This window comes from Salmo salar, chromosome 13 (genome assembly GCF_965601325.2).
Source record: "Salmo salar chromosome 13, fSalSal1, whole genome shotgun sequence".
Taxonomy (NCBI): Eukaryota; Metazoa; Chordata; class Actinopteri; order Salmoniformes; family Salmonidae; genus Salmo; species Salmo salar.
Window position 1 is genome coordinate 93,474,059 of NC_138303.1, and position 16,117 is coordinate 93,490,175.

Genomic DNA, 16,117 nt, shown 5'->3' on the forward strand with positions numbered 1-16,117 from the left:
AAAATATATTAAATTAATGACACATTCACATGCAAATCTTGTTTAAATCTTCAAAACCTAATTTAATATATTATCATATTTCCAGCTACATTTGGAAAGCTCATAATGACTCAGATTTGCCACTGTGGAGTAATTGCACCTTCTTGCCTTTGTGTAAGTGAGCAGAGTGCTTTGTCTTTTTGTACCCTGAATCCCTTCTTAAAAAGAGCAGTGGAGGGTAGTACTTATGAAGTTGGCTGTTTGCATCCTCTTTTCAAACAGAATAAATGAAAGTGTAAAAGTGATTAATCCAAGCAAGACACAAAAATAACTTTAAGTCTCAGATTTTTCTAAGGGAGTTCATTAGCTATTCACTGGTAATTACATATCATCATTGTGTCTTAATTCAGAGTCAGGTTTTTGAGTCTAAGAACTGTACCTCCCACCAAGTCTGTCTCAAGAGGGCTCTCTAGCTACAGAGGTTACCAAGGCAACTAACTGACTCCCACATGGCACCATTATGATCAATAATGGATAATGTAGGCTACAGAAATCTAGGGGCTGAGAGACAAAATCTGATTAGAAAAGTGTTGTATCATAACCTGTTTTTTATAAGAGATTTTAACTGACAAACCAAAATCAAACATATTTATGATTGGTGAAACACTACTATCATATCATTTGAAAAAGCCGAACATTGTAATTATTTCATGCACTGTTTGGAGTGCCATGAATACAGAGTTCACTGTGTGAATAATCTTTAAAGTGTTTTTAGCACTGTTGCTTTAAAACAAGACATGCCATTAATTGTATGTTTACTTCAATGATTTCAGCATGGAGTTTTGGCCTCCTCTGGGGACTGGCTCACGAGAAAGAGGTCTTACAGTGTATTGGTCTGGTGGGTGGTTTACCACTCTCTGGACACATGTACAGGATCATTGAATACCTTAAGCGGAGGTCAGTCGGTTTTCAACAGCATCTCCTTGTACCAATTAAGTAATACATCAAAGCCTCTTACAGCTTCTGAAAACTATAAAAACAGAATATGTGTAGATCCATTGCCTGTTAAAAACGACAGGCTAAAGAGATTAATACATTTGACAGATGATAAAGATCAAGACACAATCTATTACTGAATGATACAGCTCTATTATGTACAGTATTCGGAGTTGTACAAGAAAATGCCCCAACGTGTTGTTGGTGCTAAATAACCACAGCCAATCACACAGGAGACAGATGGCTTAACAGCACCCAAAGTTATGAATCAACCGTATTTATAATGACAAATTGTGAGTAACTTGAGTAAACACAGGCCAATAGAAGAATGTATTATATTCTCACTGTGGTGTGTAATTAATGCATTACCATGGAAAAAGGGAATTACTTGTCACCTCCACGGGTTTGTAATGATATTCTTCATCAGCTCACTCACAGTTCAAGGTGCTGATATTTTTTCTTTGGTGAGGTTTTTAATCTGTACGGCAGCTAGAGCCACCCACGCCCAACATACAGCCTTATTACTCAACTGTGAAAATAGGGTCCAAAATACACAAACACTGTTGAGTGAATTAGTCAACTGAGGACAAGCATGCAGAACTGTGTTATCATAATGACCTTTGCTACCATTTCTCAACAAAGATGCCTGTAAATGTTAGTTACCGAAAGGTTATGTGACACTGGACTGTTGAGCACGACCCGTAACTCATATTGGTAAAAATCTAGTAATTGCAGCTAGCTGGAAGCCTCTCTGTACATTGTATAGTACAGTATCAAGGACAGGCTGTTGGTAAACAAACAGTCAAACATCAGGATGGGAAGAGACTCTTACTTAGCTGTGATTTTCATCTGTTTGGTTTCCAGTAGCAGGATATCTGGTAGGTAGTGGGAACTTTATTATACTAAATCTATTAATGGTGGTTCCACATGCGACTTGAAAAGGACAAAATATGTTGCAGCTCAAGGTTCTTGGTTGGAAGTTGTGTTCAGTGGTGAAAAAAGGACCCAATTGTCATACTTGAGTAAAAGTAAAGATACCTTAATAAAAAAGTAAAAGTAAAAGTCACCCAGTAAAATTCTACTTGAGTAAAAGTCTGAGTATTTGGTTTAAAATATACTTAAGTATCAAAAGTAAAAGTACACTTTCCTTATATTAAGCAAACAAGATGTTTACGGATAGCCAGGGGCACACTCAAACATTCAGACATAATTTACAAACGAAGCCTGTGTGTCTAGTGAGTCCACCAGATCAGTGGCAGTAGGGATGGCCAAGGATATTCTGTGCATGAATTGGACCATTTTCCTGTCCTGTTAATAAGCATTCAAAATGTAACGAGTACTTTTGGGTGTCAAGGAAAATGTATGAAGTAAAAAGTACAATATTTTCTTAAGGAATCTAGTGAAGTAAAAGTACAAGTTGTTAAAAATATAAATAGGAAAGTACAGGTACCCCAAAGAATGACTTAAGTAGTACTTTTAAGTATTTTTACTTAAGTACTTTACACCACTGGTTGTGTTATACTGTAACAACACACTTTATTTTTCTCCACTCTCATTTCACATGTAATTTCATATTTTTCTTACAGGACAGTCATGTGAAGGAAAATGTGGTGGCAAATTAGAATCCTGTTCTTGCCATGCCACTTGTATATCCCTCAAAAACTGCTGTGCGGACTATGGGGAGTACTGTGTCGATGTCACTCCATATTCCGGATCAATATTTGGTGGAACTGACTTTGTTGTCCTCAAAGCAACTTTTAATGAGAGCTCCCAAATAATCTGCAGGTAGATGCAAAATACTTATTTCAGTTCACTTACCTATCACATGCTGAGTTTTACATTCTAAGTTCTGTGAATGTATGGCTGGTAGATATGCATATTAAATCTACTGAAAACTGTCTTTATAATTGAAGGTTCAATGATGAAATCAAAACGGTGGGCTATGTGGACACAGACAGCAGAGGCCACTGCATATCACCTCTACTGTACGAAACAGGGTTTGTTCCTCTTCAGATCTCTACAGACAATGGTACAACCTTCAGCAGACATGGAGCTTGGTTATCAGGTAGGGAAAGCCTGTGCAGCACTGATATATGGCAGCTATTTATGACAAAATCCGACCAGATACACTTATTTAAAATGTGTCAATCAAATTTCTTACCAACTTACAATAAAATGCATTCATACTCCATTTGTGTTTTTTAATCTACAGTCCATCCTGGAAAGTTACATCCTAGTTTCAAAGCTACTATAATCAATGCAACCCAGTGGCAGTACTATGGCACCCCAAAGGTTGGAGGCCCGCTGGACATGACATGGAACACCTCACAGGTCAGAGCAGAAAAGGTCAACATAGAGCTCTGGGGATACATGGAGAAAGGTGAGTAACAGCTAAGTCCTTCCAACAATCTTACCATTTGCAGTCAACTGCTGTCAGTGCATTTTCTTTATTTCACCTTTATTTAACCAGGTAGACCAGTTGAGAACAAGTTCTCATTTACAACTGCGACCTGGCCAAGATAAAGCAAAGCAGTGTGACAAAAACAACACAACAGAGTTACACATAAACAAACGCACAGTCAATAACACAACAGAAAAGAAAAATATATGTACAGTCTGCAAATGTAGAAGAGTAGGGAGGTAGGCAATAAATAGGCCCTAGAGGTGAAAATAATTACAATTTAGCATTAATACTGGAGTAATAGATGTGCAGATGATGATGTGCAAGTAGAGATTCTGGGGTGCAAAAGACCAAGAGGATAAGTAATAATATGGGGATGAGGTAGTCGGGTGTGCTATTTACAGATTGGCTGTGTACAGGTACAGTGATCGGTAAGCTGCTCAGACAGCTGATGCTTAAAGTTAGAGAGGGAGATATAAGACTCCAGCTTCAGAGGTTTTGCAATTCGTTCCAGTCATTGGCAGCAGAGAACTGGAAGGAAAGGCGGCCAAAGGAAGTGTTGGCTTTGGGGATGACCAGTGCTGGAGCGTGTGCTACGGGTGGGTGTTGCTATGGTAACCAATGAGCTGAGATAAGACGGGGCTTTACCTAGCAAAGACGTAGATGACCTGGAGCCAGTGGGTTTGGCAACGGATATGTAACGTGGGCCAGCCAACGAGAGCGCACAGGTCGCAGTGGTGGGTAGTATATGGGGCTTTGGTGATAAAACGGATGGCACTGTAACAGACTATATCCGGTTTGCTGAGTAGAGTGTTGGGGACTATTTTGTAAATGACATCGCCGAAGTTAAGGATCGGTAGGATAGTCAGTTTTACGAGGGTATGTTTGGCGGCATGAGTGAAGGAGGCTTTGTTTCAAAATAGGAAGCCGATTCTAGATTTAATTTTGGATTGGAGATGGGATAGGCATGCCGCTAGCGGGACACCAGCCGACAACATCCGGTGAAATTCGAGGGCGCACAATTCAAATAAATAATCGTAATATTAAACATTCATGAACATACAAGTATCTTAAATCATTTAAAAGCTTAAATTCTTGTTAATCTAACTGTGTTGCCCGATTTCAAATATGCTTTAGGGCAAAAGCATACCATGCGATTGTCTGAGGACGGCGCCCCTCATCAACATATTTTTCAACCAGCACAGGCTTCATAAAAATCACAAATAGCGATTAAATAAATCACTTACTTTTGAAGATCTTCCTCTGTTTGCAATCCCAAGTGTTCCAGCTACAGCAAGAATGGTTGTTTTGTTAGATAAAATCCTTCTTTATATCCCAAAAAGTCTGTTTAGTTGGCGCCAACGATTTCAGTAATCCACTCGTTCAACATGCAGACAAAGGCGTCCAAAAAGCTACCGCTAAACTTCGTCCAAACAAGTCAAACAACATTTCTATTTAATCCTCAGGTACTCGAAAATGTAAATAAACTATAATATTTCATAGGGAAAGTAGTATGTTCAATAGGAAAGGAAAGTGAGTAAGCAAAACTCCAAATTCTTGCTTGTTTTTCAAAAAACAAGCCTGAAACCTTGAATAGCGACTGTTGACATCTAGTGGAAGCCATAGGAATTGCAATCTGGGAGATGGATTTACATCGAAACAATAGGTTTCCATTATAAGAGCCTGGGAGCTCAAAAAACAAACATTTCCGGTTGGATGTTCTTCGGATTTTCACCTGCCATATTACGTTAAGGTCTCAGACATTATTTTAACAGTTTTAGAAACTTCGAAGTGTTTTCTATCCAATGCTACCAATTATATGCATATCCTGGCTTCCGGGCCTGAGTAACAGGCAGTTTATTTTTGGGCACGTCAGTCAGGCGGAAATTCAGGAAACTAGACCCTATCCCTAAGATTACAGTCTAACCAGACACCTAGGTATTTGTAGTTGTCCACATATTCTAGGTCAGAAGCGTCCAAAGTAGTGATGCTAGTCAGGTGGGAGGGTGCGGGCAGCAATCGGTTGAAGAGCATGCACTTAGTTTTACTAGCATTTAAAAGCAGTTGAAGTCCACGGAAAGAGTGTTGGATGGCATTGAAGCTCGTTTGGAGGTTTGTTAGCACAGTGTCCAAAGAAGGACCAGATGTATACAGAATGGTGTCGTCTGCATAGAGGTGGATCAGAGAATCACCAGCAGCAAGAGCGACATCATTGATATTTACAGAGAAAAGAGTCGGCCCAAGAATTGAACCCTGTGGCACCCCCATAGAGACTGCCAGAGGTCCGGACAACAGGCCCTCCGATTTGACACGCTGAATTCTGTTTGAGAAGTAGTTGGTGAACCAGGCGAGGCAGTCATTTGAGAAGCCAAGGCTATTGAGTCTGCCGATAAGAATGCGGTGATTGACAGAGTCGAAAGCCTTGGCCAGGTCGAAGACGGCTGCACAGTACTGTCTTTTATTGATGGCAGTTATGATATCGTTTATGACCTTGAGCATGGCTGAGGTGCACCTATGACCAGCTCAGAAACCAGATTGCATAGTGGAGAAGGTACGGTGGGATTTGAAATGGTCGGTGATCTGTTTATTAACTTGGCTTTCGAAGATTTTAGAAAGGCAGGGCAGGATGGATATAGGTCTATAACAGTTTGGGTCTAGAGTGTCTCCCCCTTTGAAGAGGGAATGACCGCGGCAGCTTTCCAATCTTTGGGGATCTCAGACAATACAAAAGAGAGGATGAATAGACTAGTATAATGGGTTGCAACAATTTCTGCGGATAATTTTAGAAAGAGAGGGTCCAGATTGTCTAGCCCAGCTGATTTGTAGGGATCCAGCTGTCTGGATTTGGGTGAAGGAGAAGCAGGGGGGGGGGGGGGGGGCAAGTTGCTGCACGGGGTGCTGAGATGTTGGCCAGGGTAGGGGTAGCCAGGTGAAAAGAATGGCCAGCCGTGGAAAAATGCTTATTGAAATGATCGATTATTGTAGATTTATCGGTGGTGACAATGTTTCCTATCCTCAGTGCAGTCGGCAGCTGGGAGGAGGTGCTCTTATTCTCCATGGACATTACAGTGTCCCAAAATTTTGGGAATTAGTGCTGCAGGAAGCAAATTTCTGTTTGAAAAAGCTAGCCTTAGCTTTCCTAACTGACTGAGTATATTGGTACCTGACTTCCCTGAAAAGTTGAATATCACGGGGGCTATTCGATGCAAATGCAGTACACCACAGGATGAGTTTGTGCTGGTCAAGGGCAGTCAAGTCTGGGGTGAACCAAGGGCTATATCTGTTCTTAGTTCTACATTTTTTTAAAGGGGCATGCTTATTTAAGATGGAGAGGAAAGCACTTTTGAAGAGCAACCAGGCATCCTCTACTGACGGGATGAGGTCAATATCCTTCCAGGATACCGGCCCAGGTCAATTAGAAAGGCCTGCTCGCTGAAGTGTTTTAGGGAGTGTTTGACAGTGATGAGGGGTGGTCGTTTCACCGCGAACCCAGTACGCACACAGGCAATGAGGCAGTGTTCGCTGAGATCCTGGTTGAAGACAGCAGAGGTTTATTTAGAGGGCAGGTTGGTCAGGATGATATAGCCCATGGTTACGGATTTAGGTCTGTACCTGGTAGGTTCCTTGATGATTTGTGTGAGATTGATGGCATCTAGCTTAGATTGTAGGATGGCCGGGGTGTTAAGCATGTCCCAGTTTAGGTCACCTAACAATATGAACTCTGAAGATAGATGGGGGGGATGATCAATTCACATATGGTGTCTATAACAAGCTGCAACGCTGAGAGACTTGTTTCTGGAAAGGTGGATTTTTAAAAGCAGAAGCTCGAATTGTTTGGGCACAGACCTGGATAGTATGACAGAACTCTGCAGGCTATCTCTGCAGTAGATTGCAACTCCTCCCCCTTTGGCACTTCTATCTTGTCGGAAAATGTTACAGTTAGGATGGAAATTTCAGGATTTTTGGCATTCCAAGGATACTCACTGATTTTTCATGTCATAGGGGATCCCTACTCAGAGTCCTGGCAGGGTAAATGGGAGTACCTGTATTCTCTTGGGAGGGACCAGCCTAACAGTGGTGCCTTTAGATTTGTGCCCAAGACAGCAGGGAAGCCTTTCTCAGACTGGGAGGTCGGCTGTCTACGCATCAGCCCCAGTACTCACCCAGATGGAACATGGTACGGCAAAAGACTCGACACACACATTTAAACTGATAACAAAAATACCATACAGCATTTTTTTGCAGCACAACCTACCAGTGGTGGAAAAAGTACCCAATTGTCCTACTAAAAGGAAAGATACCTTAATAGAAAATGACTCAAGTAAAAGTGAAAGTCACCCAGTAAAATACTACTTGAGTAAAAGTCTAAAAGTATTTGCTTTTTAATATACTTAAGTATCAAAAGTAAATGGAATTTCTGAAATATACTTAAGTATTGAAAGTAAAAGTAAAAGTATGAATCATTTAAAATTGCCAATATTAAGCAAACCAGACGGCCACATTTTCTAGTTTTTGTATTTATGGATAGCCAGGGACACACTTCAACACTCAGACATCATGTTTAGTGAGTCCACCAGAACAGAGGCAATAGGGATGACCAGGAATTTTCTCTTGATAAGTGCATCAATTTGACAATTTTCCTGTCTTGCTAGCCATTCAAAATGTAACAAGTACTTTTGGGTGTCAGAGAAAATGTATGGAGTAAAAAGTATTTCATTTTCTTTAGAAATGTAGTGAAGTAAAAGTAGTCAAAAATATAAATAGTAAAGTAACGTACAGATACCCCCAAAAACTGCTTAAGTATTTTTATGTAAGTACTTTACACCACTGGAACCAACTATACTTGGAAGACATATTGTTGTAACTGCCCTAGCAACTTAGTCATAAACCACCTAGTCATAAACCACATACATGTTGTTGTAACTGCGCTAGCTAGCTAGTCATGAACCACATACATGTTGTTGTAACGGCCCTAGCTACCTAGTCATAAACCACATACATGTTGTTGTAACGGCCCTAGCTACCTAGTCATAAACCACATGCATGTTGTTGTAACTGCCCTAGCTACCTAGTCATAAACCACATACACGTTGTTATAACTGCGTTAGCTACCTAGTCATAAACCACATACATGTTGTTGCAACTGAGCTATCTACCTAGTCATAAACCACATACATGTTGTTATAACTGTGTTAGCTACCTAGTCATAAACCACCTACATGTTGTTGTAACTGCTTTAGCTACCTAGTCATAAAACACATACATGTTGTTGTAACTGCGTTAGCTACCTAGTCATAAAACACATACATGTTTTTGTAACGGCGCTAGCTACCTAGTCATAAACCACATACATGTTGTTGTAACTGCGTTAGCTACCTAGTCATCAACCACATACATGTTTTTGTAACGACGCTAGCTACCTAGTCATAAACCACATACATGTTGGCTGAAAATGAAGAAAATGAAGTTATTGTTCAACATAAAGTTGAGCAAATAAGTTGAGTATGCTCCATCAGTGTATGCATACATAGTCATACAGGTAAACTGTCTCCGTGATATGAATGTCCTATAGGAATGTCCAGGCAGTGTGGACTGATGACCATGCTCTAGCCTGGCATCTGGAGGACAAGTTCAGGCAGGACTCAGCCGTCTGGGCACTGGATAAGTGTAAAGCCTGGGACCAGCTGGAGGAGACACTGCCAGACTTCCTCTCTGAAATGATTGACTGTCCATGCACACTGGCTCAGGCTAGAGCAGACACTGGGAGGTTTCATGTAAGTCAAAGCAGTAAACTATTGTATAGATGTAGGATCTTAATTTGATCACCATGTTGCAGGAGAACTGTCCACGTATTTGAGGTTTAAAAAGGCTTCTGAAGTTTCAAATCAAATCAAATTGTATTTGTCACATGCGCCGAACAGATGTAGACCGTACAGTGAAATACTGACTTACTAGCCCTTAACCAACAGTGCAGTTTTAAGAACCTACAACCCCCCCAAAAAGTAAGAGAAAAAAATAACAAATAATTAAAGAGCAGCAGTAAATAACAATAACGGGATTATATGCAGGGGGTACCAGTACAGAGTCAATGTGTGGGGGCACCAGTGTCGAGGTAATTGAGGTAATATGTACATGTAGGTAGAGTTATTAAAGTGACTATGCATAGATAATAAGAGAGAGTAGCAGCAGCATAGAAGAGGGTGGGGGGGGGGGGCAATGCAAATAGTCTACTAGTCAACTACAGGTAAAAGAGGACCGAGCACGCCCCCATTCTCATCAACGGGGCTGCAATGGAGCAGGTTGAGAGCTTCAAGATCCTTGGTGTCCACATCACCAACAAACTAACATGGTCCAAGCACACCATGACAGTCGTGAAGAAGGCACGACAAAACCTATTCCTCCTCAGGAGACTGAAAAGATTTGGCATGGGTCCTCAGATCCTCAAAAGGTTCTACAGCTCCACCATCGAGAGCATCCTGACTGGTTGCATCACTGCCTGGTATGGCAACTGCTCGGCCTCTGACCGCAAGGCACTACATAGGGTAATGTGAACGGCCAAGTACATCACTGGGGCCAAGCTTCCTGCCATCCAGGACCTCTATACCAGGCGGTGTCAGAGGAAGGCCCTAACAATTGTCAAAGACTCCAGCCACCCTAATCATAGACTGTTCTCTCTGCTACCGCACGGCAAGCGGTACCGGAGCGCCAAGTCTAGGTCCAAGAGGCTTCTAAACAGCTTCTACCTCCAAGCCATAAAACTCCTGATCATCTAGTCAAATGGCTACCCAGACTATTTGCATTGCCCCCCCTCTCCACACCACTGCCAACTCTCTGTTGTCATCTATGCATAGTCACTTTAATATTAACTCTACCTACATGTACATACTACCTCAACTAACCGGTGCCCCCGCACGTTGACTCTGTACCGGCACCCCCCTGTATATATTGTTATTTTTTACTGCTGCTCTTTAATTACTTGTTACTTTTATTTCTTATTCTTATCCCTATTTTTTGAAACTGCAATGTTGGTTAGGGGCTCGTAAGTAAGCATTTCACTGTAAGTATTCGGCGCAAATGACTAATACAATTTGATTTGATGAGTCGTCCCTGGTCGTGCAGTCATGAGTGAACAGGAAGTACAGGAGGGGACTGAGCACGCACCCGTGTTGGGGATCAGCGTAGTCAATGAGTAGCATTCTCACTTAGGTGTTCCTTTTGTCCAGATGTGAAAGTGCAGTGTGGAGTGCACTAGAGATTGCATCATCTGTGGGTCTGTTGGTGCGGTATGCAAATTGGAGTGGGTCTATGGTTTCTGGGATAATGATGTTGATGTGAGCCATGACCAGCCTTTCAAAGCATTTTATGGCTACAGATGTGAGTGCTATGGGTCGGTAGTCATTTATGCATTTTACCTTGGTGTTCTTGGGCACAGGGACTATGATGGTCTGCTTGAAGCATGTTTGTCTTACAGACTCAGACAGGGAGAGGTTGAAAATGTCAGTGAAGACACTTGCCAGTTGGGCAGCGCATGCTCGGAGTACACGTCCTGGTAATCCGTCTGGCCCTGCGGCCTTGTGAATGTTGACCTGTTTAAAGGTCTTACCCACATCGGCTGCGGAGAGTGTGATCAGACTTGATTTTCCCATACAAAGAATGTATCAACCTCTATAAAAATGTCCATTAATTACAATCCAAATAATTCACATTTCCTGTTGCTGCAGGATTATTTTCCTGCTGTAGCAAACTGGCACAAATTAAGATCCTACACCTGTACCTTGATCAGTAATGGCTCATATGTTTGTGCTCCCAACAGTGCAGGCACAGCATACATACAGTATTGCTTTACATGTATGATAGATACCAGTAAAATAAAAGAGTATGATACAGTTTGCTTTGTGCATTTTAATTAATGCTTTCCCTTTCACCCACAGACAGATTATGGCTGTGATATAGAGAAGGGGAGTGTGTGTACCTACCACCCAGGAAGTGTGCACTGTGTGCGGGCCATACAAGCCAGGTAAGTCCCATAACAATCTAAAGATTTGTCAGTCATTAAGAGTCCTTAAGGCCTATTTGTATCCTGTGTTTGACAGCCCCAAGTTTGCAGCAGGACAGCAGTGTTGCTATGACCACACGGGAGCCCAGGTTTTGACAGATGACTCCATTGGCGGGAGTACCCCAGACAGAGCCCATGACTGGGGCTCACCCCCGTTTGTAAAGCCCCCCAGAGTCCCTGGGTTCTCCCACTGGGTCTACGACGTCCTCAGCTTCTACTACTGCTGCCTGTGGTCTGACAACTGTCACTACTACTTCAAACACAGACCCTCCAGTGACTGCAGGACCTACCAAGCACCAAAAGCAGGTGAGAAAATGGCTCTGGTCCATATTATGACTGTCTGATTCATGACATTTCAGCTGTCTGAACATAATATTATACAGTGTCTAAAATGTAGATATTTTTTTCTGTTATTTATTATCGTTTCAATGTCATCTTAGAATAATTTATAATAATGGTATTGGATTTTTTATCACTAGGTGTGGTGTTTGGAGACCCCCACTTCATAACATTTGATGGCGTCAGTTACTCCTTCAATGGAAAGGGGGAATACACCATTATGGTCTCAGAAAGCAAGGAACTGACAATACAGGGCAGAACAGAGCCGGTAATACTGACAAATGGTGAGTTTTTAAGAAAACCTATAGTTAGAATGAAAGAGACAAGAAATTCAGAGAATCTCAGTTGACCTCAAATTTTGGGAAATTATTATTATATTTATTATTATTCATAAACATTAATTTCACAGGCAGCATGGTGAAAGCAACAAAGCTGTCAGCGGTTGCCATGAGAGAGGGGACCTCTGACATCATTGAGGTGCGACTCGGCAACCCTCAGGACCACCTACAGGTGCTGCAGAACCAAACCTCCCTCTCCTTCTCTGAGCAGAGCTGGATGGATCTGAAGGGTGAGACCTTGGACTTTTTTAATTAACTTTTGGATTCATGGAAGAGCTATTGTTTTCATAAAATAATCAATGCAGTGGAGAGATAATGCAGCAGAGATAAGGCTGAGCTGGCTCACTGATGAAGAGATATAAGGGCTCTCTGTGCCCTTGTGAAATTACTAACATATATTTACAACTGCTTTAAAGTCCTAGCTTCCCTGCGTAAAGAGAATGATTCAACTTTAATTTCAAGTTCAAATGTTTGACAGCAGTATTCACCAAGTCTGCACTGAGCTGTAAATGTGGATGTAGAATCTAGAATGGAGATTCTATTTTCTAAAATGTCAACCAGATAAGATAAGAAAAATGTGCAATTCTAAGATAGGGATCTATCATACTTATTTTCCAGGTGTGTTTGTATTTTCGCCCAACCCTACAAATGTGACTGTCATGTTCCCCTCTGGAGCTGGAGTGGAACTGAGACTGCGAGGGGGAACCATGACAACCACAGTGCTTCTACCGGAGGTGTTTAAGGATATTACCGGTGGACTGTTAGGAAAGATGAACGGTGATCCCAAAGATGACCTGGTTACCAGTGATGGTCAGACTGAGTCTGATCAAGGCAATGCAGAGGGGCTGTTTAATTTCGGGGAAAGCTGTGAGTAAATACAAAGTCTGCATCTAATTAATATCATACATGTTCTCCAGACAGATTACAGAGATATTGTTAATCACTAATTAAGGTTCAGTGTACTCATAATGCAATTGCACACAGTTGTCATGTGCACAACAAATGCAGTCAATACATTTTTTACTCAGTAAAAATATGCTTTTACTTTAATTTTTCCAGGGGCTATATTGAACGAGTCCACGCTCTTCACGTACGATTCGGAACACTTGTTGAACTCATATCTCCATGCTCCAAAACACGACGCCAGTTTCCGTCCAGTGTTTTCCATCCCTGAGGATCCTAATGATCCTCTTGACAGCCAGGCCTCTGAGCTGTGCTCTGGAGAGGGCTCTCTGTACTGTAGGTACGACAAGCATGGATCAGAGGAATCTAGCCAGACATCTGCCATCCTCTGTTATCACACACAGTACACTGAGACTCTATACTTTTTTATAGCTAAAGAGATAATGTTCTCTTCTGTTTTATTGCTTTGAAATAACTCATCATAATTGCATTGTAGATATGATACGCTGATGGCTCGTAGTCTGGAGATGGGCAATGCCACCAGGGTATCTTTTCAGAGCCACAGGTCTGTAGTGGAGGATCTAGAGCCAGGTAGGTAACCTACTGTATAACAAAATAACAAACAATGAACATAAGCACATTTGCACCGTTAGTCATAGAATTAATATAGTGGAAAATTAAGCCCATCTTATCTCATTCTCTTCAGTGGTGTCCTGTGGCTGGCTTTCTCCACCCACAAATGGAAAGAAGGACGGGACCAGATATTTACAGGGAGCTGTGGTGAAGCTGTCCTGTGACTCTGGCTATCTCCTCTGGGGGTCAGAGGAGCACACATGCCTGGGGACTGGTCAATGGTCTGGTGAAACCACGACCTGCGTGGCTGGTATGGATCATCGCTGAAATCAACAGCAAAATTCTATGCTACTGGTATGAATCATCGCTGAAATCAACAGCAACATGATATATGCTCTTGGTATGTAGGAAATACCAGTACGAAAAAGTATGAAAACGTATTGTGGCAGACCAGGGGGTTTGGTCAAAACATTTACACAGATCAGACATGGACAGAGTATGATTAGCTCAGTTTCAAAGGTGTTTATTAAAATAATAATCCAAAGAAAATAATAAGTCTCCCCCAAGAGACCCTCTCCGGGATACCATCTTCTGGGCTCTGGGTCTTGCTGTATCCTGTGGGGATCAAACACTAAACTCTATCCTGTTACCTCTGGTACCATCCCCCAACTATACAGGAGTCCTTTCCTTCTCCAGTCTCTCCCCTGTGTGCTGCCCTTCTGGCAGCTTTATGGGACTTGTACAGCTGGTGAGCAATCAGCCCTTGATTACTCACCAATCCCCAATCAGCCCCAATTAGTCCTGGCCAGAGAGCACGTCGAGACCTGGCACGTCCAGCAGATAGAGCCATCGCCTCGTGATGTACACTCCGTCTGTCACCAGGCCTTGACGAGTCTCCCCCTAGTGGCTGACCTGCTGTATGCCACAGTATGCACTCACTACTGGAAGTCGCTATGAATAAGAGTGTCTGCTAAATGACAAAAATGTAAATGTAAAAATGTATTTATCATCGCTGAAATCAACAGCAAAATGCTCTATAATTCTGGTACAAATGATCACTAAAATCAACAGCAAAATACTCTATAATTCTGGTAACAAATTATCACTAAAACGTTACTGCAAAATGAAATCAATATTGGCTTAGGATCAATATCATGGGCGTTTTGCCAGTGAGATCACATCAACTTTACCATGCTTAATGTTTGAAATCAGTTGCTTTTTTATGTACGGCGTGTCCTGTCTTCTTTAGATTTCCCAAAATGATACAAAAAATCATAAATTCACCACTGATTCATGTGCTTTGTTTAAACCCCTTTTACAATCCCTCCAATAATACTGTTGACATGAGTTGGCAGGGACAGATATGGGGGCATATTGCTATGGCAATGAGACCAGACTGTGAATTTGAATCATTACATACAATATATTTCACAAAATTATTTAAATATTCATAGCATAGGCCAGCTATAGTACTGTTATGTTACTGAAGGATGCTGTAGCCACTATACTATTATTTACAGTGCGTGAGGCCCCCCATCATGAATATCATAGGGATGAAATTGAGTATCTGAAAATCAAAGGTTTGCATTCTCCTTTTTGACAAGCTGATAATGGCTCCTCCTTTATGGAAAAGAGAAGCATTTCAAAGCCCTCACAACTCTATCTCAACAAAATGATTTATCTTTCCCGCTAAAGTCACACTTAAATTACAGTATATGCTCTTTGTTTTGCAGATAATCTCAGGGGAATTGTGGTTGGTTCAGTTATTGGAGCACTAGCATTAATCCTAATGATAGTAACACTCGTAATCAACAGCAGGCAACATAAAAGGTAGGGTATAGTGATCTTCAGTGCCTTACATTTTTGTTTACACACTTCCTCTGGAAAATACACCTTTTACACTATACATGTACATTCAAGGTTGTGAGCTCAATGCTACAGCAGTTAAACATGTCTGTTTTCTTATTTTTCTGTTCAGAGAAACTGCAGCGTCTGCTGTGTCAGATGATGGACAAGATCAGATCAGTGTGGTTTTATAGTAGACATTCTGCAGGATCCAGACATCTCTCTTTACAGCCACTTCTACAGTACATAGAATAGTTGGTTTAAGAATACCAGCACAGAGAATGACTGCGTCACAGAAAGCCTCGACTGTCTCACAGAAAGCCTTTCAGTAACCTTCAGTACTAGGCTATATTCTTCAATAGACACACTCCATAAATGTTTGTATGTAACCCACTTTTGCATAAAGGACTCAGATATGTGTCAAGGTTAGAGTTGCAAACATATACATTTATTCTACTGCTGATAGTGAAAACAGAGTTAATTGCACCATAATGTATCTAGTTATATGGCAAATCACAATACCTGTTGATTTAAAACAGTACTGTACTTAATGACATGCATAAATCCACACTTCTAACTCTGTAATGCAAAATATGAATGTATGGCATGTAATAATATCAGCAATGAAATTCATGATATCTCTTCCACTACCATACTAATAAACTCTATCACTGTACACTCACGGTA

General features: G+C 41.4%; 1 protein-coding gene across 2 annotated transcripts; it reads left to right on the forward strand.

Moving 5' to 3' along the window:
- Positions 1 to 1,545: 1,545 nt before the first annotated feature.
- Positions 1,546 to 16,117, forward strand: LOC106568204 (sushi domain-containing protein 2). 2 transcript variants are annotated; one of them, XR_006758390.2, is made up of 16 exons: positions 1,546 to 1,853; positions 2,562 to 2,760; positions 2,889 to 3,040; positions 3,188 to 3,355; positions 7,379 to 7,553; positions 8,949 to 9,150; positions 11,308 to 11,393; positions 11,470 to 11,738; positions 11,912 to 12,055; positions 12,181 to 12,339; positions 12,728 to 12,976; positions 13,169 to 13,352; positions 13,509 to 13,603; positions 13,719 to 13,939; positions 15,319 to 15,415; positions 15,564 to 16,117. XR_006758390.2 is itself a non-coding variant. In XM_014138339.3 (16 exons), the coding sequence occupies exons 1-16, from the start codon at positions 1,790 to 1,792 to the stop codon at positions 15,622 to 15,624; spliced, it is 2,481 nt and encodes an 826-aa protein (XP_013993814.3). In that variant the 5' UTR covers positions 1,546 to 1,789; the 3' UTR covers positions 15,625 to 16,117. The 2 variants fall into 2 exon arrangements, 1 of the variants encoding a protein (XP_013993814.3); XM_014138339.3 differs by having other exon boundaries at positions 13,719 to 13,895.